Here is a 24,305-nt window from a genome sequence, read left to right as displayed (position 1 = left end):
AATGGGGGTAGGTTTTTTATTTTTGGAAGGACTCTTCTACCATGCTGTGTAGTGTGAGAGGTGTGTTTGTGTGCTATGAAGTAGAGTATTTTCTTAACCATTTGGTGGTTGTTGGTTTTTGGTGACCATTTTACTCAAGAAAAAACAAACAGGCTTAACAGAAAACAGTTCCAGATGGGTATTTACTTTGGTCTTGGTTCTTTTCGCATTACCTAACAAATTACTGATGAAAGGAAGTCCTCTTTCCCCTTCACCTCTCCTGATCCTCACAGTGGTAATGTTCTTCTTGTTCCTCCCAAGACCACCAGTCCTAGAGCCCCACTGTATGTGACCTCCTGCCCTGAAAATTCTCCTATCTGTTCTCTTGTTGCCTCCTTGCTCTAGTTCCTTTCCTCCTCTGTCTCCTGCCACTCTATACCTTCACAAGTTTCTTTTACCTTTCCCACAAGCCCTTCTGCTGCTGTCTACGCTACCTGTTTGTATGTTGTACCAGTAGTGACACATGAAACACCGCAGCCCTGTATTGGGGCAGGGGGAACGCAAGGAGGCACTCACTGTGGAGAGGTTGAGTTTTGAGCCTGGAGACTGAAGAACTGTTCTAGATATAAGGATCTGATAGGAGCTAAGTAGGACCTATGAAAATAGTGAAGTCTCCTAATTTAGAATCATAGAATGTTTTGGGTTGGAAGGGACCCCTAGAGGTCATCTAGTCATAGGAACAGTTCTTCAGCTGGCTCTGTACTTCTATGTCCTTCATCTCTCTCTGTCAGCTTTTTACTTCTGTGCCAGTCACCTGTTCTTCTCAACACTTAATCACTTGCAAGTACAGTGTGCCTGTAGGAATTCAGACTGGGCTTTGACTATTCTACATGACTATGTGCTGTATAATGATGTCCTGTGTGCACAGATCTGAGTTTAAATAGCAGTGATTCCATCTGAGTGAAACAGCATTGAACCACGGTTTATTCTTTTCAGGGTTTCAAACTATGACATCTTCTGGTATACACACAACCTTTTCTTTGTCTTCTATATGCTGCTGATGCTGCATGTTTCTGGGTAAGTAAATGGAAAACACTGTCCCTTTTCCTGAAGCACAACCAGAAAGAGCAGTTCCCTTGATGACTGCCTTCCCTGAGCTTGCTTGTGCACAGTGGGCCGACTTCTTGACAAGATGCTGTGCTCGTCAGTTTTTCAACAGGTTATTGTTTACTATGAAGTTCAGTCTGTAGCTTGGAGAATTGTGTGTCACTACAGTCAGCTAGCACAAGCCTCTTCACGTTCAAGTTTATTTCTTGTCCATGTTACCAGTTTCTAGTGGGAAATCAAGAAAATATGATTGTTTCTTTTCTGCCCCCTCTTACCTGGCTTCTGAGAGGAGAATGTGAAGCAAAGTTGCTCGTCCCTTTCTCTTTCCTCTCTACCTTCCATTCTGACTCCTAAGGAGAGGGAAGGAACGGTCTCTCCCTAATTATCTCTTTCTCATTGCTATGATACAAAATTTACTTGGTTTTCTTCTTGTTTTGACAAACATCAGACCAGTGTTCACGTGCCGTGAAGCTGATGGTCAGGTCTGTATCTGGCACAAACAAGCCCAGCTCTACTGCAAGGTAAAGCAGCTTCTGCAAGTTAAGCTGTGGGAAAAATCTGGCCCGTTAAGATCTCTGAAGTTTCCTTTGTGGATGTAGGTGCAGAGATTGGTATAGGGAAGGGAAGGTGTAGTTGAACGAGGTTTATTTCTCCATGTCGTCAAACATCTACTGAAACATGGGGTGCTGGAATGTCTGTGTGACACTCAACACTGCTGCTTAAAGTAAACAGTGAAAGGTGATTAGGCCTAGCAAGATCACAGTAGGAATATGTTGTTGAACAAAACAAACACAGCTTGAGATCTGGTGAATTGAAATAATGAGTTCAAAACAATTGAAACTCCTGGACACAGTTCCAGTTCTCTGTGGGTTTTGGTTGGGCTTGGGGTTGTTGTTTTTTGGTTTGGTTTTTTTTGTTTTCTGGGTCATAGCTCTCATTCATAGCTGAGGAAGATGAGTCTAACCTGTTCTCCCAATCCTGGGGCAGGATGAACTTTTTCTAAATTATTCTTGACAGGTGTTTGTCTAACTTCTTGAAAACATCTGGTAACTGAGATCCTCTAACCTCCCTAGGCAATCTGTTCCAGTGATTGCCTTCAGAGTATTTTTCATGTCCAGTTTAATTCATCTCCTTCACTGCATTACCCTTTGCCCACTCTCTTCCTCGCCCTGTTGCCACTTAATGAATAAAGAAGTCCAGCTGGAGAAGTTTGCAAACCAGGGCTGCAGGGATGCACCAAGCATTAAACAGGCATCTTCTTGTACACAGCCTCCTTAATATTGAATTGGAAAGCCTTTCAGTGCAAATCTGAAAGAACTGAGTGTCAGTTAAAAGTGAGAGAAGAATGAGTCATGGAGAGTGGGAGTCAGTTCAAGTTTAAGACACCTAAATGTAGGTCTCTACATGTTTACTAAGTATCTGTCTCCCATTATATTCTAATGAGTTCTAATAAATACAGTCAATGGAGCATTAAGAATGCTTCAGCTAACCTGATGGTACAGCAATCGACATTCAAGTGAGCTGGATTGATTTCTGGGCTCCATTGGTGATACTGATTAGAAGATCTCTTCTGAGAATAAAGGAAGCTTAGACACCCACGCTTAGGTGCCCAAGTGACTCCTACATGGCATGTCTTACAGATTTGCAGACACATGGCCAGTTGTTCTACAGAGCAGGGCATTTCCTGTAGCTGGACTGTGCAAGCAGATTGGGTGAGGATTTACCTGTCTTGGGAGTCTCTCCTTTTCAGTATTTCCACAGTATTCCTGGATTCTTGTTTTGTTTCAAACTATTATAGGTATGTTCTTACAGTATCCTCTTCTCCAGGGTAGCCAAACAATTCTCAGCAGTATATGAAGTGATGTGATTCATCTGTCATATGTTACTGGTTGGCTCTTTTGTCCCTAAGGGAGAGGAGAATCTTTCAGGGAATTGTCCTTAAAGACTTTTGTTGCTCTCGTACTTCTTGTAATGTGACTTTTGAATATTTTAGTGGTTTAAGGCATACCTACATTAATTTATCTATATTTTAAGCCAGTAATAGCAACAACAAAAAATAGTTTATGTAAAAACAGAAGCTTGATGTTTCTAGTGCCAATACAAAGACCTACAAAACATACAAAACATTTGGAGCCCGATCCTCAGCTGATCCAAATTTGGTATTACCGTGGAGTTAAGTGGGTTATGGTGGTTCATAAGAGCTGAGAATAAGAGTCATTAGAGTTATCCAAGAATTTATGTTCCAAAGGCTGAAAATTCTTAAGATTCCATCCACATGTTGACCTTTAGGAGATCCCTCAAGCAACTCACCTTGAGTTGAGCAATGGAAGATTGATAAGAAGATAGGAGCAGTGTAGTTGCCTATAAAAACATTAAGAACCATTTACCTCTAGCTTATCATCATAAAAATCTCAAGAAATAGTGACATATATTTTCCAGCTCTAGCCAGAAGTGAATGTTGTCTCTATTTTGGGGATGGAAAATTGGGTCAGAGGTTGATGTATGCCCATGCAAATAGACTGCATGCTGTGTTGCTCAGCCAGGAGGACTCTTTCATCAGACTTGCCCTTTCTCTCTCCCATTTTTGTTTGTTAAGGATGTCGGTCTCCTACTTACTGACATCCACATCTGATTTTTATGTATTCAAGTGTTGTACCAAATAAATATGTGAGGATATATCTTTGGCTCCTTAAGAGTTGTGCAGAACTCAACCTTTCTGGGAACTGATCTTGGGCGTGTAAGACAACTTGCCTTTCCTTGACAGCTTCAGAAACGGGAGTCACTGCAGCTGCTGTTAACAGGCAGCTTTGTCATCCCAGTGTGCCACTCAGTGAGCATGTTTATAATAGTTTAAACAAATTAGAGACCACTGGAGGGGATGCTCATGTTTGCAGTTCAGCTATTCATGTCTCAAGGAAAACTTTGAATCCTCTTTTGGCATGTTCTGAAAACAGAGAAACTCTGAGAGCAGCTGGCAGGCATGCACACAAGGTTGAGTGATTGAAAAAATACTGCGTGTGCTGTGACTTCCAGCTAAATCCATGAGGCACCATAATATTTATGGAGCAGGAAGCTAGCATAATGCTAGGGGTATCTTTGCGATGACCAACAGTGATGCCAGATGCAAGCGATAGTCATGATCGGGCAAGGAATACAGGCAGAAGCATGGGTGTAGGCACACGGACACTGCCCAAGTGATTCTCCCAGGGTTGGATGTGGAGTTCAGAGCGAGCAGGTTTAACTTCCAAGCTGTACATTATTCACTGGACCATGTGGGAAGCTTGCTGCTAACTGTCAGGACTGCATTTCAGTAGGGAAGATTGCCAGGAGCCTGTCAGAACCCATTTAAGTTGGGGATATTGCAGATATCCTACTTCTCTCTCTTCTTGTGAATTAAATTCTGTCACTGCTGCTGCTGTGTGTGTACATTGGGGAGGGGAGGGGGGAGCGGGGAGCATATGTCCTTACGTTTGTTCGTATACTTGAGATGAGCCTTCACCATGTGGCCTAGCGCTCAGAGGGCACGTCTCACCAGATGTTGTGCCAGTGTCCCTTATTTCCCACCTGGCACCATCCTATACAGCTGTCATTTAGCCCTTTTTTTTTTCCTTAATATTACTTGTGGTTTGACTGTCATCACATCCAGATTTGGAGGCAAGTAGTACTTCCGAGGAATTTTATTACTAGAATTATCAGTTCTTCCCCGTTTTTAATGATTCATTCATGTGTTGTGATATCCCAGAGTGTCTCAGGTTTCCACTTATTTCGTCATAGTTTCTACCTGCAGCTGCAAAGTTCTTACTTCATTTTACTATAAACTTAAATTCAGCTTAGGAAACAGGCAAGGACCCCACAAAATAATTTGCAAGAAAGGTTCCTTGGCTATCATGTAGGACTTTCATTTTTTTCCTTCTATCTATTTGACAAAATGATATTCAGAGGAGCAAATTATACTGTTGTGTGCAAACCTGATAAACACCAAGTAGTGGGAACATTCCTGCAGTTTACGATTTGGCAACTTAGGCCACTTCTGCTAAGGATTGCCTTAAAAAATGGGGCTTGCTGACTGTAGGGAGGATGAGTGAAAACAGCCTGGGTGTGATTGAACTGGAAATGTGATTATTTCATTTTTTTTCAAGGCTCCCACAATATCTCCCCCTTTCAAGCAGTATTAAGCTTGAGGCTGTTCAGTGGGGGAGTGCCAAGTGAGCTGGAAAAGTTAAACTTTGCCTCTAGTGACAGGGGGCTCTATTGTTGCAAAGCTTCGATCTCATTGAAAGTCCTCAAAGCAAATGGAATAAAAATTCTTACGGAATGTGACTGCTTTCTAAAACCCTCTCCAAATGGAGATAAGTTGCTTGGTTTTGACTGTTACTTCAGTGTCTTTGCTATTTTTATTTTCCTGTAGGGGAGTGCTCAAGTACCAGACCAACTTAGAGGAACACCCTCCTGGTTGCTTTAATCCTAACAAAACACTCCGAGAGAATATGACGGTGCCAAAGGCTTTTGAAGAGACGTTTCCTGACTATACTACTGAGCCTTTCCCAGAGGACTTACCAGTACCAGAACCCTTTGTACAAAATAACTTTACGAGAATTTGTTCTGAGGAACCCAAGTTCCAGTCACACTTCCCAGAGGTCTGTATGATCCGACGTTTCAGGTATTACAAGCCATGCCAAGTCTTTCAGTCAGCCATAACCACTAATTATTGCTTTTCCAGACCAGATGTTTTAATAATGGAAAATATTATTAAAAGCTTTTCAGACATTCAAAAGATTTGGTGGGGAAAAAAACAATCTGTATTAAACCTTGAGCTGCGTTACAATGTGCTGCATAGAATAGGGTGGAAAAATGTCAAGAGATCGACTGTAATGTTCTTTTTGTACGGCATGATAAGAGATGTATTGGGCTTGCTCTAAGTGTGACTTTAAATTACAGCATAGCACTTCAGAGCAAACATTTATATAACATATTCATAAGGTCCCTTTGTAAGCATTGTGCAGCAGTAGTTAATTGAAATAATCAAACTCCATTTGTTCTCTTTTTTACCATGCGGATGCAAGTCCTAATAGTCATTTCTGGGTTGCAGTTGGTTGTGGTTTGGTTTTGTATAGCCTCTTGTTTGCAGACAGGCTTGTTTTATATATGGCATGGGTAAATGAGTATGATGACAGTGGGGATAGAAAAGCCTTTTTCTGTTTTCCGTTTTCCTTTTGTTTCTTGATGTTTTGTGGCAGCAGCTTTTTCTTCATCCAAATTTTCTCTTTTCTTGTGAGAAAAGATGAGCTGGGCTATATTGGCAAGTAGCCTGAGGAAGTTTGGGAATATGGAGTTCACAAGTCCAAGGCCCACTGTTCAAGGTGGTCCCATAACAGACCTCACAGGAGTTTCTTATTATTATTATAATTGTTTTCTGTAGAGCACATATGTCCCTTACTAGCTGCAGTGGGAACCCATTTCACTACGGCAGCGTGTATTCATAATAAGAAACAGTCATTTCTACATTGAATTCCTCCGACAAAGTTATTTGGATTTGTGTTTTGGTGTGGTAATACTCCTGACCTACAAGCATCAATGTATATCTGGCTCCATATGGCCCACAGGACATCAAACAGTTATCTCTGGGGCGTAAGATGTCTACTTTAGAGGCATTTGGGGGAAAAGAAGAGCCATGGAAAGAAATGGCTGCTCAGTGTTCTCCTGGCAGCTCGTAACATTATTTTAGGACTTTTTTGGATTTGGAAGTGTTTTATCCACTTAGCGATACAAAAAAAGAAAATGCCTTAGGTCTTGTGACCTACTGAAGTTTTTAAAGCCAGAGGTACTTGAAGAAATTAAATTCTCTTCTAGTTGCAAGAGATGCTGATGTGTATATTCAAAAATTGGGAAGGGAAGATGGATGAGGGTTGAGGACACACCAGTGCCATGACTTGAATGAGTGAGCAGTTGTGGAATTAGTAGTTAGCTCTGCCATAAGCTGTTAATAATTAACCCTTAGGATGGGATTTAGCTGAGCAGCTGCAAATACCTGCATCCGAGGTAGTCACCCAGGGCTCCCCGTATAATCAGTGCAGAGAAATGGGAATTTCCAGGACATAATATTTGTCTAGCGTATGCATCTGCCACAGGGGCAAATGAATCGTGATTCAGCAGTGCCCATTTCTCTCCCTTGTCTATGATTTTACACTAGCTTAATATAAACATAAATCCTATAGCACAAGGACTGCTTCTTTCTTAGTTTTTTGCTTGTACCTGAGATGATTAAAAGCAGGTAATAGTCAAATAATACTGCAAGCCAGAAAGTGTTTTTCCATAAAGGGTTAACCAGTTTTATAGTACTCTGGTCTGTTAGATTTTAAAACAGTTATGTACTGTGTCATTCACTGCTGAAACCAGTTGTGATCTAACTACATAAAACCAGAGTAACACGGTTGCAAATGAGGTCATTAGCATTTTCTTCCTGATGAGTTTTATGATTGAAATTGTGGTTGTGGATGATGCTGCCGGTTAGACTGATTAAGCCTCCAAAACGTGCTTGGATTTCTACACATAGAGATGTGGATGTTACTTCTGACCGAAACGCTGTTCCGCAACAGATGTGAAATGAGGTCCTGCAAGCACTCATGTAGTTTTGAAATTAGAAAACATAAAATGAAGAGTCCTTGAGGTAGCATATTTTTGTTCTCCCGTAGACCTGGTTTTGGATTTCTGGACCTCTGTGCTTGTACTGTGTGGAAAGGCTGTACCGCTATATCCGCAGCAATAAACCGGTCACGATAACTTCAGTGATAAGCCATCCCTCCAATGTCCTTGAAGTAAGGATGGTGAAGGACGACTTTAAAGCAAGGCCTGGTCAGGTGTGTTAATGTGCCCCTAAAAAATCACTGCTGTTCATGTAGCTTTGTCTATAGGGATGATTTTCACTTTCTATATACTGACCCATCACTGAATGTTTTGAACATACCTTTTCTATCGTTTTATTTTCTCTGGCTGATTTTGTTGCAGTACGTTATTCTACACTGTCCAAGAGTGTCCGCACTGGAAAGCCATCCGTTCACCCTTACAATGGTAAGAAATAAGATTTTTTTCTATACATTCCCTTTATATTTATATTTGGTAAGCAAATGGCCTTTATTGCCTTCAAGGTGAAAATTCCCTCTGGAAGAGCTTATGTTTCATTTATGAGGGTACCAATGAATAGGAAATGGGATTATCATTATGTATGACAGTACTCAATACATATTTAAATTTCTCCACTGTTGAGAAAATGATAATGGGGACTTTTTTCAAAGTCTTCCATAAGTGAAAAACAATAATAAATAAATAAATAAACCTGATGTGATTTTGAGCATTGTTTCATAAAAGAGGTTTCAGCTGGTTTGGTAGACGTTAACACAGAATGAGCACAAATTGTAATAAATTTTCTGTTGTCTTTCCTATTCGATGAAAAGACATTCCTGCAACTGCCTTTTCCAAAGTTAGAAAAACATCAAGTTTAAAAAAGAAGTTTCTAAAATAGTCTTCTGATTTATTTTTGTATTAAGAGATGTATCAGGGACTTCAAGTGATATACCAGTGAAGTCATACAACATTGCAAATATTACTTACTCAGCTCAATTGATCTAGAATGGGAACTGGACAGCCTGGAAACAGACCGGAATGAAGTGAAATTGTATATAAACATATCTGAAGTTCTGCAGGAGTGAGCAGTGCAGAGACCTGGGAGATGCTACCAGGAAATCCCTGTACTGCACTCTCCATGTTGTTACAGAAAGCAGAGTTTAAGGCTGAAAGTGGCAGCCTTTTCCTTCCAAAGGGAATAGTTTAGGATCATCCGAAACTGATAATTCTTCTTCAAGAAGGCCATGGATAGAAATATTCACGTCTGATTCTTTTCTTTGGACTGATAACTGACACTTTATCCCCACTGAATTGTACCTAGTGCTATGGAACAGCTGAGGTATTTTAATGTTACTTGAGATTCAGAGGATACAACCAGGTCCTGTCCACTCCCAGCTCTTTGGTTTTGTGGAGTGTTTTGTTGTGTTTATTTGCTTATCTATATGCGGAGCCAGCAGGCAGGTACTGTCACAAGGGAACCCACACTAAATTCCATCCCAAATAAATTTTGTGCTGTAAATCTGGGAGTGAATCTCACTTAAAGGAAGCTGCCTCTGTATAGCTTGATGAAGCAATGCTGGTACTTGCATAGCCTGAATTTTGCAAGGTTTTCCTGGCTATTTACTTAACTGGTAGAAAGCAGAGGCATGTGTTATTTATCTGTTAACTCCAGTAGGCATTTTTTAAGGCTTTTCTCTGTGTAGAGTGTGAAGATAACTAGATAGGCAATGCTGAAAAATGATGTGCATTGCAGTACTGGTGGAATGGTAGCTATTTTTTTTTATGCAGAATGATTAAATCTGTATTTATTTCTCTTTTTTATTACTTTAGTGATCAGAAAATAAATGTAAAGAACTTAGCATAAGACTCAGATTGCTCTTTACATTTGTTTGGCCCTAACATAGCCGTATTTAATAAAGTTACACCTGTTCTACACCAGTGGACATAATCTTATTTAAACAGTAATCTCAAAACATCACGTTCTTGATTCCTGACTTTCCATCTCAGTGGAAATTAAAATAATGGTTATAATTTGATCATTAGTAGTAATTGCACAGTTTGGAAACTATGGGACTGTTATATTACTGTTCTTACATTAGGACACTGCTAAACAATGGATCGTACGATTCTGACTTCCAGAAATAGTGTCATCAAAGGATATTAGGTCTGGTTCAGTAGTCTTTTCTCTGGCAAAACTTCTTAGTTGTTATGATGAGAGTTTTTATCAGAAAAAAAACCTGCTGACATGGAACTACTGGGTTAGATCATAGGATGAAGTGGAATAGGATGCTTTATTGAAGTCAGATTCTGTCCATGAGTTGTGGATTTCACCCAGTATTTAAAATGGCATACTATAATAATGCATGTTCTGAAAAATGGTTTTTGCACAAAAACTTCTAGATCTAGGACCTACGGAAAATAGATCTCTTGTTGCGAGTCTGAGTTTTCTTAGTGAATATAAATAGCTCATTTATATGCAGATAATGTGCAGTACATTTCAGATATATGCCTGGTTGATAAATTATAGTTTGTGTAATTTTTACAGTCACATATAAAACGTGTAACATTAGAACTAGCAATTTCCACTCATGCACAGTGCATTATATTTTAAGTATGTAATACTAGACCGGGCAATTTCTGTTCATGCTTAATGCTTTACACTTTAAAGTGCAGTGATACCCTTCAGCGTAACACATATCCTTCAAGATCACATACGTGTTTTAACTATTACAAGATAGGAAGTTACCACTGAGTGACTGAGCTTCATTTTTATTGCCGCAAACATATTCCAGTAGAATGTCAACTATGCTGGAGAAATGCTGTTATTGGGTAAATGGCTGTTTTATGGCATAATGAGGATTTGAAATATCTAGGTTTATGACAGTCTTTTTGCCCAGCCTAAGCAGGGGACAGTCATTTCCACACGTCTTTCTAGGTCATGGAATATGCCTTGGGCTGCAGTCCTGCTTAGAAAACCTTTGTTGTTGTTGTTATTGAGTAGGATGCCAGACATGGGACTGCACTTATAGCGTGTGTAGGCAATAGCTTAACTCAATATTTTTTCTGCTCCCATCTGACCTACTTGTCGCTACCAAGCAAGCTGGAACACGGCTGCTGCTTCTTTTGTTGGATGATGATGATGATCCCGGGGTTGTTTTTCTAGGCTGGTGCAGGAGCGTGGGGCTCAGAGCCACAGCGGGAGCAGCATGGGGGGCGCGTGGGGCTTGGGATGCTGGAAGTGCAGTGCAGCGATGGCTGCGGCAGAGCTAGGGGGAAGGCTGCAGCCTTCTTCTAGGCTCTATGTGATGTCCTGTCTGAGCTGATGAAACATCTCACTGTGCCTGGAGTACGCTTAAAAGACAAGAGGTGACCAGTTCAGGCATATCTTTCTGCTCTAAGCAAGGACTGTAAGCAAAAGTGAAAAGGAAGGGGTGAGTCAGTGTGAGGAGGAGTCATGCAGATATTTTACTAGTCCCTTCCCTTTTCAAGGTTGTGTAATATTTACAGTTTAGCTCAGTTTCTTACATAACACTGGGGTGGAGGAAAACACTGGGAGGCTGAGTAAAGGGCCTGAACCCACTCCCATCGCACTCTGGCAAAGCTCCCACGTGTTTCACTCGGAGCCAGAGGGAGCTCTGAATTGTAACCAAGTGAGCATAAAGAGGTAAGCACTGTTCAGAAATGTGTGCAGTGGCGTTTATTTTCTTTTCCTTTTTGTCACTTGAAAGAGTTCTTCCCCTGCTGATGAGGGAATGAGCAGAAGTCATTGGTGCAAAATGCACACGGGAATTTGGAGAACTCTGAACTCCGAGCTGCCCGTTTGGCTTCTTTGCTAACCTGCGACCTGGCTCTGCTGTCAAAGGCTTTATGTCACAGAATCACAGAATGGTTGAGATTGAAAGGGACCTCTGGAGATCATCCTGTCCAACTCCCCTGCTCAAGCAGGGCCACCTACAGCCAGGTTGCCCAGGTCCATGTCCACACAGCTTTTGAATACTCCAAGGATGGAGACTCTAAAAAACTGTCCTTTGTAAGGAGCCACAAATCTTTCTACATCAATTAGTTCTCATTCCTTCTAGTCTGGCAACCTTGGCAAACCGTTATTATCTTTTTGCTTCATCCCCTCCCGATTCTTCCCGTCCTTGAAAAGGGTTCTAAATTCACTAAGTAACTATACTACAGACTTTAAGAAGAACAAAAAATCCAAGCTAGACACTACTGACTTTAACAAAGCAACTGCAAGCTAGACAAAACTAATAACAAAGCAACAGCAAACTAGACAATACTAATTTTAGCAAGGTAACAGCAAGCTAGACAATAAGGCCTAAATCTTATACATGTAAGCCGTTTTACATTTGGGGTCTTTTTGACTCTTAGGGTATCACTACCTTCATTTATATACATTCATAAGGTCCCCTTAAGCCTTCTCTTTTCCAGGCTGAACAGACCCAGCTCTCTCAGCCTTTCCCCATAGGAGAGATGCTCCAGACCCTTAATCATCTTTATGGCCCTTGGTTGGACTCTCCCCAGTATGCCCATTTCTCTTGTAGTAGAGAGCCCAGAACTGGACATGGTGCTCTGGGTGTGGCTTCACCAGTGCTGAATAAAGGGGAGGCATCACCTCCCTCGACCTGCTGGCAATGTCACTTGTACCCAGTCTTCTCTTATGATCAGTGTGGAAGCTGGCATTTTTTAACTTCATTTTTGAAGTGTACTTCCACTGTTTTTTATTCAGTAGGATGATTTTGTATTCACTAGTGTGACTCCTTCACTTTGTTATCCATTGGAAAGGCTGGGAATGGTAGTGAAGGGATGGCCCTGTGTCTGGGATTCCTGCAAGTGACCTGGTGGCCCGTTCGAGGTAGTTCATAGTGGGCTACTAGCTTCAGATTGTCTTCATTGTTCCATTGTCTTTGATTTCTTAACATGTTTTACTGTGCTTCTTTCACTGGCTTCTATACACAACTGTACACAGCTGTTACTATGCTGTGTAAAACAGTGTGAGTAACATTTTCAGTGCTGTACTCCTTTGTGTCCAGCACCTTTGGTCAAGCATTGGAACAGGGTGCCCAGAGAGGTGGTGGAGTCACCATCCCTGGAGGTGTTCAAACAATGTGTAGATGTGGCACTTCAGGACATGCTTTAGTAGGCATGGTGGTGTTGGGTTGAAGGTTGGACTTGATCATCTTGGAGGTCTTTTCCAACCTTAACGATTTTATGATTCTACTTATTTAAATAGGATATTATTGCATCTTACAATTGAATCTGAGCAGGATACAGTCAGATCCAAGATATTTTGATCTGTAGTGGGGATAAATATTTTCTGTAAATAAATAATTTTGTTGAGAGTTTCTAAAGGGACACATGGTTTTTGTGTGTTTCCACTTGATGAACTCTTTTAAGGGATTTGTCTTTCAGACTGAGTACACAATATGGTCTGCAGATCAGACCATCCAAAGACACATCAGAAATCTTCTTTTTAGTGCTCTGCTTCCCAAGATTGACATTTCTTTACACTTCTGTGGAAGAAAGTATGGAACTCATCTGCTGTGGAATACAGTTTAAATGTCATTGTCTACACCAATCTTTAAAGCCCTTGGAAAAGTAAACAGGCATCAGCCACAGTACCAATTTCTAGTAGCGAGGATGGTCCTTCATTACAGTTCATATATCCAAAACATTGCTTCCACTTTCTTTAGTATACAAAGCCCCACCTCTTATCAGGACTAAAAAAAAAAAAATTTATGGAGATCTTCCATCTTTTCTTTTACATTTTGGAAAGTGCTTCCTCTGACTTCATTATGGTTGGTCTTCATTTTAACTTGTATGAACAAGAAGAGACTCAGGCTTGCAGTTCATGGTAGCACTGGCTTTCTTTCCAACTCCATCTTACATTTGGGAAGAGAGTTCCCTCTCTTCCCAGGCGCTTAACTACGCTGATTATTTGCAGCAGCATGAAACCATAGTACTGACCATTTATGGTTGCACGCTTCCTTTTTTTGCTAATGAATGACTTCAGAAGTAGGTTCCTGTTTAGATTATATATTAGTATCTTACAAAGCAAATCACCTTTTCTGCTATGTGTTTGGAATTTCTTGCATTGCCATGAAGTGATTGGCAGTAAGCCTCGTGGAAATAGCCTTGTGTTTTGCAGATGTTAAGTGCTTTAGAAGATGGGCTGGGTCCTTTCATGTGGTCTCTGCTGAATCTACCACAGAGTCAATGCAAGCCACAAACTCACAAGCTGCAGTTGTGACAGACAGCTTGGCTACCAAAAGACTGGTGTCTACTCCCAACACCTCATAAACCTTGGTAACCTTGTTGTTCTAGTAGTGCTGATTTGCTTGTGGCGAAAGAAGGTAGGAAACCATTACATCACTTCATATGGAACTTAGATTGTGACAGACCTTGAAATAAGGACAAGCCCAAGAGACGAATTCTTCTATATTTGCAGTTGGCTCAGATACGCGGTTTGGTGAAATCTTCTGCTCTGCAACAAACATCCACAAATGCAGGGTCAAAGAATCTGTTATCTCAAATCTGTGACAGTTGTGGTTGTCGCTAGCTGCTGTCGTGCCCCTGTTTCCCCTTGGAACTGAAATCTACATTGCACAAAGATAGGAGATACTATTCTGCTCTTGTGGTGTGAATTCAGAGCTCACTTTAACTGCTGATAGTTTAAAGTTTAAAATCCTTCCTTCTGGTGCATGCAAGGAACAGTGCAAACTGTTCAAAACTGTTCTTTCAGCGGGTGCCATCTCTAAACTAGAAGTGCACCACCTCTGAGGAGAAAAGAAAATTAGCCCCGATGGTACATGCAGTGGAGAACTGAGGCTTTCATCAAAGCTTCTTTACTGCTGCCTTTTACAGTGGTGGCTGTGGAGGAAAGCGTAACAGATGAATGGAAAAGAAAGGAAAGCGTGGTGATTGAATGAGTCAGTTTGCAGTATCCTCTTTGCTGAAATTGAACTGCTGATGGAAAGACTTCATTAAGTTTTGTGTTATGGCAACAACATAGATCTGCTATTTGGAATAGTAATTTATATATAAATTTTTTTTTTAGCTAAAATGTTGGGTCTCAAGGGATTTCCCTCTTTCATTTCTGAAAATTGTGTGTGTATATATGAAATTATCTTTTCAGGTATTTTGACACTTCATAACAAGATATTTGAAGATTTACTTTAGCAGCCAAGATGTGACATGTGGGAGTTTTATGCATTATATGTAGACACTGAGACAACACCTCCTCTAGACTGGCACTCTTGTCGTGCAAAACAGACAAAGGGGAGTGCTTTTGGCTAATCCATACTTCTGGAGTATGAGGGCAAGAGACTCTTCCAAGAGACATTCAAGACAGGAGCCAAACCTTAAATCCTCTGAATCACATTATTGCACTGATTAGAGAAAGCACTGGAGTTAGTCCCTGGGAATCCCCCCTCAGATACTGTGGGTGCTGGAGAGTAGGGAGGCCTCAGGAGTTTCTGGGATCTGAATTCTTCACTCTGTAGTTCTTGTCTAGTGATTTCACTGACCCAACCACAATTCCTTTCTTCATTGAAGTCACTCAGGCAAATAATCCATGTTGAATTTCTCTGAGATTAGGGACATAGTTTTGCTGTAAGTGATCAAACAATAAACCTTAGCCCACTAAGCTCAGGCTCTTCAGGCAGAGAAAAAGCATTGCCTGGTCTGTATAGGTCAACCTTGTCATGGAGGTTTCATTCCTTTCTCCATCGTTTCTCATGACCCAGCACCATTGGTAGGATGCCCCCGCCTGTCCTGCACAGTTCCCCTTTAAGCATCCAGAATCCCTTTTGGAAACAATTAAAAAGCCACCTGTTACTAAGATAAAAGGCTTAATAAGAAGACGTTAATCTACAGTGTAAGAAGTTGACTGTCTATGTAGAAAGAGTACCACCTCTTCTGCTCCTGTGAACAGCGCAACCTTAAATACTTTGGATAAATGTCCTTGTACTTTACTCATATCTATAAAGCCGTTCAGGACCTCATTTGTCATTCCAAGAGATACATATCCTAAGCTTGATGTTTGTTGTCTTTTCAGATTAATACTGTTTTGGCATTGAAGTTGTCCTTCAGTGACTTTTTTTTTTTTTTTTTTTTTAAATTAACACATACACGTATCCCAGGATACTGTTGTTGATACTCAGACACAGGTAACTTGCATAAACTCTTGTTGAGCTTTCTCTGCCTCTCTGTTTAAGACATACTCTGCATATCCCCTGATTAGTAGCTTCACAAGATGGAGTTAATATAGGCAGATGGCATGGAAGTGGCACATATAAAGCAAAAAATAAAACAGAATCAAAAGAACCCAAAGCAAAGATCCCAGCCTTCAGACTCCAGGACTTTATGAAATGTCTTGTTTATATTTATTTATCTTTATATATTTAGCATGAGTGGCTGCTTCTTCAGATCCTCCAAAGAGGTTTTGGTTCTTTGTTCAATGTCTAGATCCTAGTTCTGGAAGCAGGTAAGCAGAAATCAACTACCTGCAACAGGTAGTTTGAAACTTTATTTGGAGCCAGAAATTTTCTCCTATGTTATAATGTGCTCTGACCTTCCCTACTTCAGTGCTGCATAACAAATCTGCTTTTAATTCCATTGAAGTAGAAGCTGGAAGAGTCTGGTAATAAAAAGCACCAAGAAGTTCTGCCCTTTTGCTGGTTCTCCATCTTTTTGCACAGATGGTTAATTTGAAGCAGATCGCATCAGGAGGATTTGTAGTGCAACGTCTTTCTTCCTTTCCTTCCACATACAGTTCTGTATGAGGAAGAAAAGAAAAAGTCCAGGGAGACTTGAATTCTCTGCTGTTGTGGTTTAGGCCCAGCTGGCAACTAACCACCACCCAGGCGCTCGCTCACCCTCTCCCCACCGTGGGATGGGGGAGAGGATCAGAAGAGCAAAAGTAAGAAAACTCATGGGGTGAGGTAAGAACAGTTTAATAACAGTAATAATAATAATAATAACAACAACGATGATGATGTTAATAATAGTAATAATAATAATAATACAGCAATTAAAAGGAAAACAACAAGGGGGAAAGAGAGATACAAAACCCAGGAAAAACAAGTGATGCAACTGCTCAGCACCTGCTGACTGATGCCCATCCCATTCCTGGGCAGGGGGTCAGCTGCCCCCCAACCAAATCCCTCCAGTTTCTATACTGAGCATGACACCATATGGTTTGGAACAGCCCTTTGGCCAGTTGGGGTCAGCTGTCCTGGCTGTGCCCCCTCCCAGCTTCTTGTGCCCCTGGCAGAGCCTTGAGTAGTGTAAGCCCTGCTCAGCAACAACTAAACCATCCGTGTGTTATCAGCATTCTTCTCATACTAAATCCAAAACACAGGACTATGCCAGCTACTAGGAAGAAAATTGACTCTAGCCCAGCCGAAACCAGGACATCTGCTGATATACATGGATGGTCAAGTCCTTCCTATGTCATTTACAGCATGTAGCAGGTTAGGGGGCCAGTATGTGTGTGTTTTTTAATAAGTCAAAGCTGAGTTTTGAGGAGGGGAGGGGACAAGTTTGCATATGCAGATAGTCAGATCCACAGACAAAATCCAAATATATATTATTGAAGAAGAATACTTTGTCTGATTAGCAGTCAAATTAAAATTCTATAAAGTAATAATTACTGAACCCAGGCAGAGAAACTCTTTAAGGCCATCAATCATTTTGGAGTAGGCAGAAGAATCACCTGAAAGGTTTCTGCATGTACATGACAAATTACAGTTCTCTACCTAAATGTCTCAGAGCTATTACTTACTCATACATTTTCTACCTTTAAGGTTTTTGTTTTGTTTTGGCTTGATTTTTTTGTAGATTGAGTTTCCTTCTCTATTTAAGTCCATTTGGTATCTGGATTTAGTCATGATGGGATTACAAGATGATGGCCCTGAGCTATACATTTATATTTTTGGGCTTGGTGTCTTGTCAGAAAGGTCTCAGCAAATGATACATGAGTATAAACAATGTCACAAATAACTCATTGGCTTTTGTAAGAGAAAACCAGTGTTTGGTAGAGCCAAGGATTGTCTTTATCCCTGGGTAATCCAGAGTTCATTTAAAATCAGTGAAGGTATTAAAACTTAATTATTATATAAAACTTCACTAGCAGTGAAGTTTTAGCTCTAAGCTTCTTTTAAGCAAGAAATTTTGTAGTGCACAAGGAGCAAAACTGGAGATGGTGGAGAAACACACGTCCTGTACTGTAAACTTGAGAAATAAACTATCCACAACAGGAAAAGCCTAGGGGCCAAATTCTGAAATACTTCATAAGAAAAAATTGAAAAGTTGTTGGAAGTTTGCCGGAGTAAAAAGTATGTAAGGACATCAAGAGCTAAGTTCATACTGACAGATGAATACAATAAAAAAAAAAATCTAACATGGTGACATTCTAATAAGATTTGTTAAATATCTTGTGCAAATGGTTATGAAACTTGTCTTTTATGAAATGATTTACAAAGCATTTAGGGAAATGCAGATATTGTGAAGTATCTTGCTGGCAAACTAAAGAAATCCCTAGAGCTTGTCTGCTCTTCATAGAAGTAGAAAATCTAGCAGCTGTTTGACAAAGAATTTAAGTAAAAATAGAATAGATTAATACTTCAGATGCCTTTAGTACTTCCTTAGACTTGTTTGTTTGGTTTGGGTTTGGGCTTAATAGCTTTGGGTCTGTATAAAAACCCTAAGTAAACCTTAACTTTCATTTAAACTTACAAATCTGACCCTTTTGGATCAAGGGAGCACAGAAATTGTTACACTCAAGTTCACTAAATCCTGAGTCCTCCTTCAGCAGATACTTTAAATGGAAGGTATCGGATCCCTCACATGAGCAGGGTTTGTTTTTTTTTCCTGATATCATGGAAGTAAATTGATGATATATAACAAGCATTAGCAGACAAGTGTGTTTTTTCCCATCAGAGGTAGCTGCTAGGTCAGGTTAGAGAAAGGTCTAGGACGTGCAGGAGAATATTAAAATGAAAAAAAAAAAAACAAACCAAACACAAACAAGCACAACTTTAAGCGTGAATACAGTTAACACGTGGACAAAGTATTAGAAGAAATGAAGCGCCCTGCCTCTTGCTGTCCTAAAATTAAGACCAGCTGACTGGCTGGGATCTGTGCTTTAGCCTGGCAAAATACAGTGTGTGCTGGTAGGGTAGTTTGGAGGGGGACAGCATTCCTCAAGGTGTTGGTGATACGACTAGAAAACCGAATGATCCTTTGATGGTTCTTTCCATGAGTGCCTCACACCACTGGGAGCCAGATAGCCCAAGCCTGGAGATGGCCCATAGTTTCTGCTCAGGGATGATGGAGAAGGAACCTTTTGTGCCATTCAGTTTCCGTGTTCATGCATTTGTCAGCTCAGCACCATGTTGCTTGGCAATGTGTCCGCATACCTTTGGAGGACTTGGGGAGACAGCCTTGGGCAGAAGCATTGCTCTACTGCCTTTTACTCCTTCAGGGACAAAGACTTGCATCCTGAGCATCCCATAAGGTTGTGGTTTGGCTTTTTTTCCCCACTAGCTAGCAGCTTGAAATGCATAAGTTATATGGGCTGAATATTGCTAGGACTGAAGCATTTAGGGAGCTGGACTTGATGATCCTTGTGAATTCCTTCCTACTTGTGCATTCTATGATTCTATGAAATGTAATGTGTCTGCTGGGGTGAAAGGATAGTCAGATAGTTTTTTTACTTTGGTTGAGCTACAGAGGCAAAGAAATATTGACTAGTCTGTAGAAGGGCATCTTTATAGTGCATCCGTAGCAGCTGGGCTATTACAGACTTAGTAGAAAACAAAGCAATTAATTTCATATTATTTATTTAACAATGTCTATATTTTAGGCAACATTATATGTATTTTACACTTACAACTATTGGTCTATCCTAAGATATCTATTACAATAAAGATTTGTGTTTTCGTGTGGTGCAAGAGTGAAATCAAGAAACAAATGCTCATAGATCAAGTCCTAAAAAAAAAAAAAAAAAAAGATTGTTTTGAACATTGAGAGTAATATAACAACTGCGACTGCAGGGACTGAAGTAGCAAATGCTGAACTATAGACTCACAGGAATTAGTGGGTGTGGGTTTGTGGTTTATGTTACAGAAGAAGTTAGACCCCAGATGACCAGAATGATCCTTCTTGGCGCTGCAGCTGACCAGTGATGCATCCTAAGCATCCCGCAGTGTTACGGTGTTTTTTCCACTAGCTAGATTGCAGGCATTTGGGGATGTACAACAAGGAGTATAAGGGAATGGCAAGCAAAAGGGAAAAGTGTTTGGAATATGTTTCTGCAGCTGGGCTGCTTGCAAGGAGTCAGCTCTGCAATGGGAGGGCTCTGGCTGAAGCAATGAGTATTCAAGGCATGGTGGTCTCGCCTTGATCATCCAGACACCCTTGATACTTAAATCATGTTTCATGGTTAGGATTTCCCCACGTCCAGAGATGTTATAATGTCTGCTGATGTCTGCCAGTTAAATTAGGATGGCTGTAAGGCCAAGTCTCTAACAGGAAAAGCTTTTAGACAAAATCTGATCTGAAAAGTAACATGAAACAGAAAAATAAACAGAGCCATTTTAGAGAATCTCCTAGCCTTTGAGGAAGAGATGTGTTTAAAAGAGTAACTAACTCCTCAGATTAACTTTTTTTCTTCTGAAATTTGCTTCTTATGGGATTCATTAGTTAAAACGGGTAGCCCAGTGTAACAGAGTTCACCTCCGATGAGTCAGAATGAAGTCTAGCTACTATTTTTTGGCTACCTTTATATAGCATGCCTGTGTTTGTCATCTCTCCTCTTCATTTTCTAATGTCAGGATGAATCATTTTAAGAATGTTTATATCAGTTCTTTGTGAAACCAGACAAGCTACAGCTTACTGAGCTTCTGAGGTTCACATTTGCTTGTCAGGGCTTTTTTTCCCCTCTACAGGAAGTTTTTCCAAATTCTGCCTGTTTTCCAAACATGCTAAGTCTTTAATGTGTTTTTCTTGATCTGTGTAAGGGTTCGTCTGAGTCTGGAGCAAGGATGGGCTGATGAAACGGGGTTCGCGGTGCAGCTGGTTCACCCGGGCAGGCGGGCAGAGGCATGGAAGCAGATCAGGGGCTCAGCAGTGTTTACAGTCCCTGCCAGGATATCTGCAAATCCATATTAGGATCAAACCATGGCTTTTCCCCAAAGTGAAAGCCTTCTTTGAAGGAGTTTCCTTTTATTTAAACAAACTCTGCAGTGAGCTTTTTAGTTCCCCAAATCAGACAAAGATGAGGTTTCACTTTGTTCTTCCAGCTGTGGCACAAATCTTCGTAACGTTGGGCACTATTCAGGCCACCTACTACAGCACCAGGTGCAGAAGTTGGTGTTTACTGGGGTGCATCAGCTTGAGAGCAGTGTCTGCACAGGAGCTTTATTTGCAGAGCCACTTTGGGGTACAGAACTTGAGCGTCCCTTTCATCTCCTTTTTTCTGATAGTTGATATTCTGTGGTGTTATCCTGGTACATGCACCAGGGCTTCCATGACAGCCCTGTAAGAAAAACCTCGCATCTCTCTAAAGAGTCTTCCCAATTCTTATGGTAGACACATACAGAAGAACTGGAAACTTTCAGGAATTAACTTTCTATTTTCTTCCTAGTTTGCTGTTGGCTTACCCCAACTCCCTGCACCCCAAGGTCTAAAAAGAGCGGGTTACAATATTTCAATATTTTTTAATACCATTAAATTATTTCAATAAGGTTCTGTTTCTTGTTCTGGGAGGGATTCTTGACTGGCAGTAGGTATCAGTGATGTTAAATATTTGGGGTATTCTAAGCTGGAAACACAGGTGCTGATAACATGGTTTTCATTTGCTATGTGTTGTGCCCATATGCACAGATTTCTCCAATGCTCATTGCCTCCAGTAGATTTTTATACCAATATAAAGTGGGTGTGAAGTATTACCGCTATGATCTAACTAATTTGTTCACTCACTTCGTGTTCATATAAAAGCAAGGGATAGAAGACAACTGAGCATGGTGTTCACGATGTAAAACTGATACATAAAATACAGTTCAAGTATGTATTACTTTAGTAGTGCATTAAACATTAATTAAGTTATTGAGATTATTAAAAATATAACCTATATTTTATCTCAGCATAAACATAAAATAGTAGAGCTACAGCTATTGGTGAGTGTAATATGGAGATTTAGAAGCATAAAGTTCTCCAGGGATTGTTGCAAATTCTCTACGTGATAATTTGCATTTGTATTTCAAGCTAGCTTGAAGAAAAAGGAAAAAAAAAATATATGGAAAGGTGTTTTTTCATCAAGATAACCTGTATGCCATAAGTTTTATCTACATATAAAATACTATCTACATCAAGAATAACCTGTATTCCGTAAGTTTTATCTACATATAAAATACTATTATCACTGCACTAAATGTGAAATTACCTAAAAAAATAACATAAAAATAGGCATTGTAAACTTGCTCATGTGGTTAACAGCTCTAAGGGAATCTACCAACCTTCCAATGCTCAGAATATAGTTTGGTTTCTCTGGGGGTGTAAATCTGCACAGCTCTATTAAATTTAACAGAATTCCTTTGGTTTTCAATTGTTTTTGGAGGATGGCCAAATGCTGGCAGATAACCTGATTATTGCAGACGTTCCTACCTGCAACATCTTTCACTTTTTGAAGGTATAGATAGCTTGAGGTAAGAATCAGATTAACGTAGCTTCACGTAATTACACTATCATCTGCCACAGTTAATTTGTGTACCATAGCATTTTAATTAAATGAGCGCAGCAAACGGGGTTCATTTAACTCTTCAAAATGAGGAAAGAACCACTGAAAAACTTACCCCTTGTGACCTTTTGTTTAACAATGCCTCATGTCCCTTCTCATTACAGACTATTCCAATTAGTGATTTACCTGCTTGGAAAGCATTGTTTATTTAAGGAAAAGAAACTAAGAAAAAGTATTATTTTATTTTGAGATTGGCTAATCTTTACAATTTCCTTTTGGGCAGTGTACTGGGCAATACGGAAAAAATAAGGGGCTGCATGCAGCTCTCGCCACGGTACAGCCAGTAGTCACTGGATTGTGTCTTAGGGCTCCCAGATTAAAAGGAGCAGGGGGAAATCCATGTAGTATTTGCTAAAACACATTTTAAAAACAATTTTAATTGTTTTTGTTCACAGCTGCAGAGAGGACGTCATGCATTGCTGAGGCCACTTTGATACGCCTTTATTTGACCAAGGCTCATACACTTATCCTCTTGATTTCCAATTCAAGAGGGTGCTTCAGCTTGTGCTTGTCTTCATAGAATATAAATAGATGTCAGTTTAAATGTGTGTATGAGCTGACTGTAACAGCGATCTTGAAGCAGTGATTAGTTGTGTAGTGCTTTAAAGATGAGATATGGCAAATTAAAAGTAAAATAGGTGGTCAGAGACTTAGATATGTAAAATGGGCAAGAACATCATAATTCACAAGATTTTTGACACCGTTTCTCATAAAATCCTCATAGAGAAATTGATGAAGTGCGGAATAGATGAATGGGCAGGGAGGCAGGTGGAAAACTGGCTGACCTGCTGGGCTGAAAGGATTGTGATCAGTAGCATGAAGTCCAGCTGGAGGCCAGTCAGTAGTGGTGTACCTCTGGGGTCAGTACTGGTTTGCAAATGATACAGAACTGGGAAAAGTGGTTGATACACTAGGTGGTTATACTGCCATTTGAGGGACCTTGAGGGGCTGGAAAAATGGGTTGACAATAACCTCCTAAAGATCATGAAAGGGAATTGCCAAATCCTGGCTCTGATGAGGAATAACCCCAGGTACTAGTACATGATGGGAACTGACTGGATGGAAATCAGCTCAGCAGAGAATCATAGAATTGATGATCTTTCAGATTATCAAGTCTAACCGTTAACCTAACCCTTCCATCCCACCACTAAACCATGTCCCTAAGCACCTTGTCTGCCTGGACTTTAAACACCTCCTGGGATGGGGACTCGACCACTTCCCTGGGCAGCCCCTTCCAGTGCTTGACAGCTCTTTCGGTGAAAAAGAATTTCCTAATGTCCAACGTAAACCTGCCCTGGTGCAACTTGAGGCCATTTCCCCTCGTCCTATCGCCCATTACCAAGGAGAAGAGACCAACACCCACCTCACTACACCCTCCTGTCGGGGAGTTGTAGAGGGCGGTAAGGTCTCCCCTCAGCCTCCTGAGCCAGCAATGTGCCCTTGCAGCAAAGGCCAACAGCCTCCTGTGCCGCAGAGCATTGCCAGCAGGTCAAGGAAGGTGACTCCTTCTCTGCTCAGCAGTGGTGAGATATGTCTGGAACTCTTGTGTCCAGTTCTGGGCTCCCCAGTACAATAGAGACATGGACCTATCAGAGCACAAACAGCTCTGAACTAGAGTGTCTCTCGTATGAGGAGAGGCTGAGAGAGCTGTAACTGATGGAGGAGTGAAGAAAATAGAGTCAGACTCTTCTCAGTGGCACCCAGTGACAGGACAATGCAGACTGAAATACAGGAGGTTCCATCTGACCATAATTAAATACCCACTCTTTCTGTGAGGGTGACACAGGTTGCC

The 24,305-nt window shown here is 40.7% G+C and overlaps 1 protein-coding gene across 3 annotated transcripts in view; it reads left to right on the top strand.

Annotated features, from left to right (window-relative positions):
- The window catches only part of NOX4 (NADPH oxidase 4), a 119,339-nt gene that overhangs the window by 27,770 nt on the left and 67,264 nt on the right, over window positions 1–24,305 (top strand). For all 3 annotated transcript variants that reach the window (XM_009641683.2, XM_009641684.2, XM_035897104.1), the window contains exons 7-10: window positions 976–1,056; window positions 5,495–5,723; window positions 7,779–7,943; window positions 8,092–8,154. In XM_009641683.2, coding sequence (XP_009639978.1) covers window positions 976–1,056; window positions 5,495–5,723; window positions 7,779–7,943; window positions 8,092–8,154 — 538 coding nt within the window. The remainder of the gene's footprint in view (window positions 1–975; window positions 1,057–5,494; window positions 5,724–7,778; window positions 7,944–8,091; window positions 8,155–24,305) is intronic.

Source organism: Egretta garzetta, unplaced genomic scaffold, assembly GCF_000687185.1.
Source record: "Egretta garzetta isolate BGI_Z169 unplaced genomic scaffold, ASM68718v1 scaffold137, whole genome shotgun sequence".
Lineage (NCBI taxonomy): Eukaryota > Metazoa > Chordata > Aves > Pelecaniformes > Ardeidae > Egretta > Egretta garzetta.
Note: the sequence above shows the minus strand (reverse complement) of the source record. Positions and strands in the feature narration are given on the sequence as shown.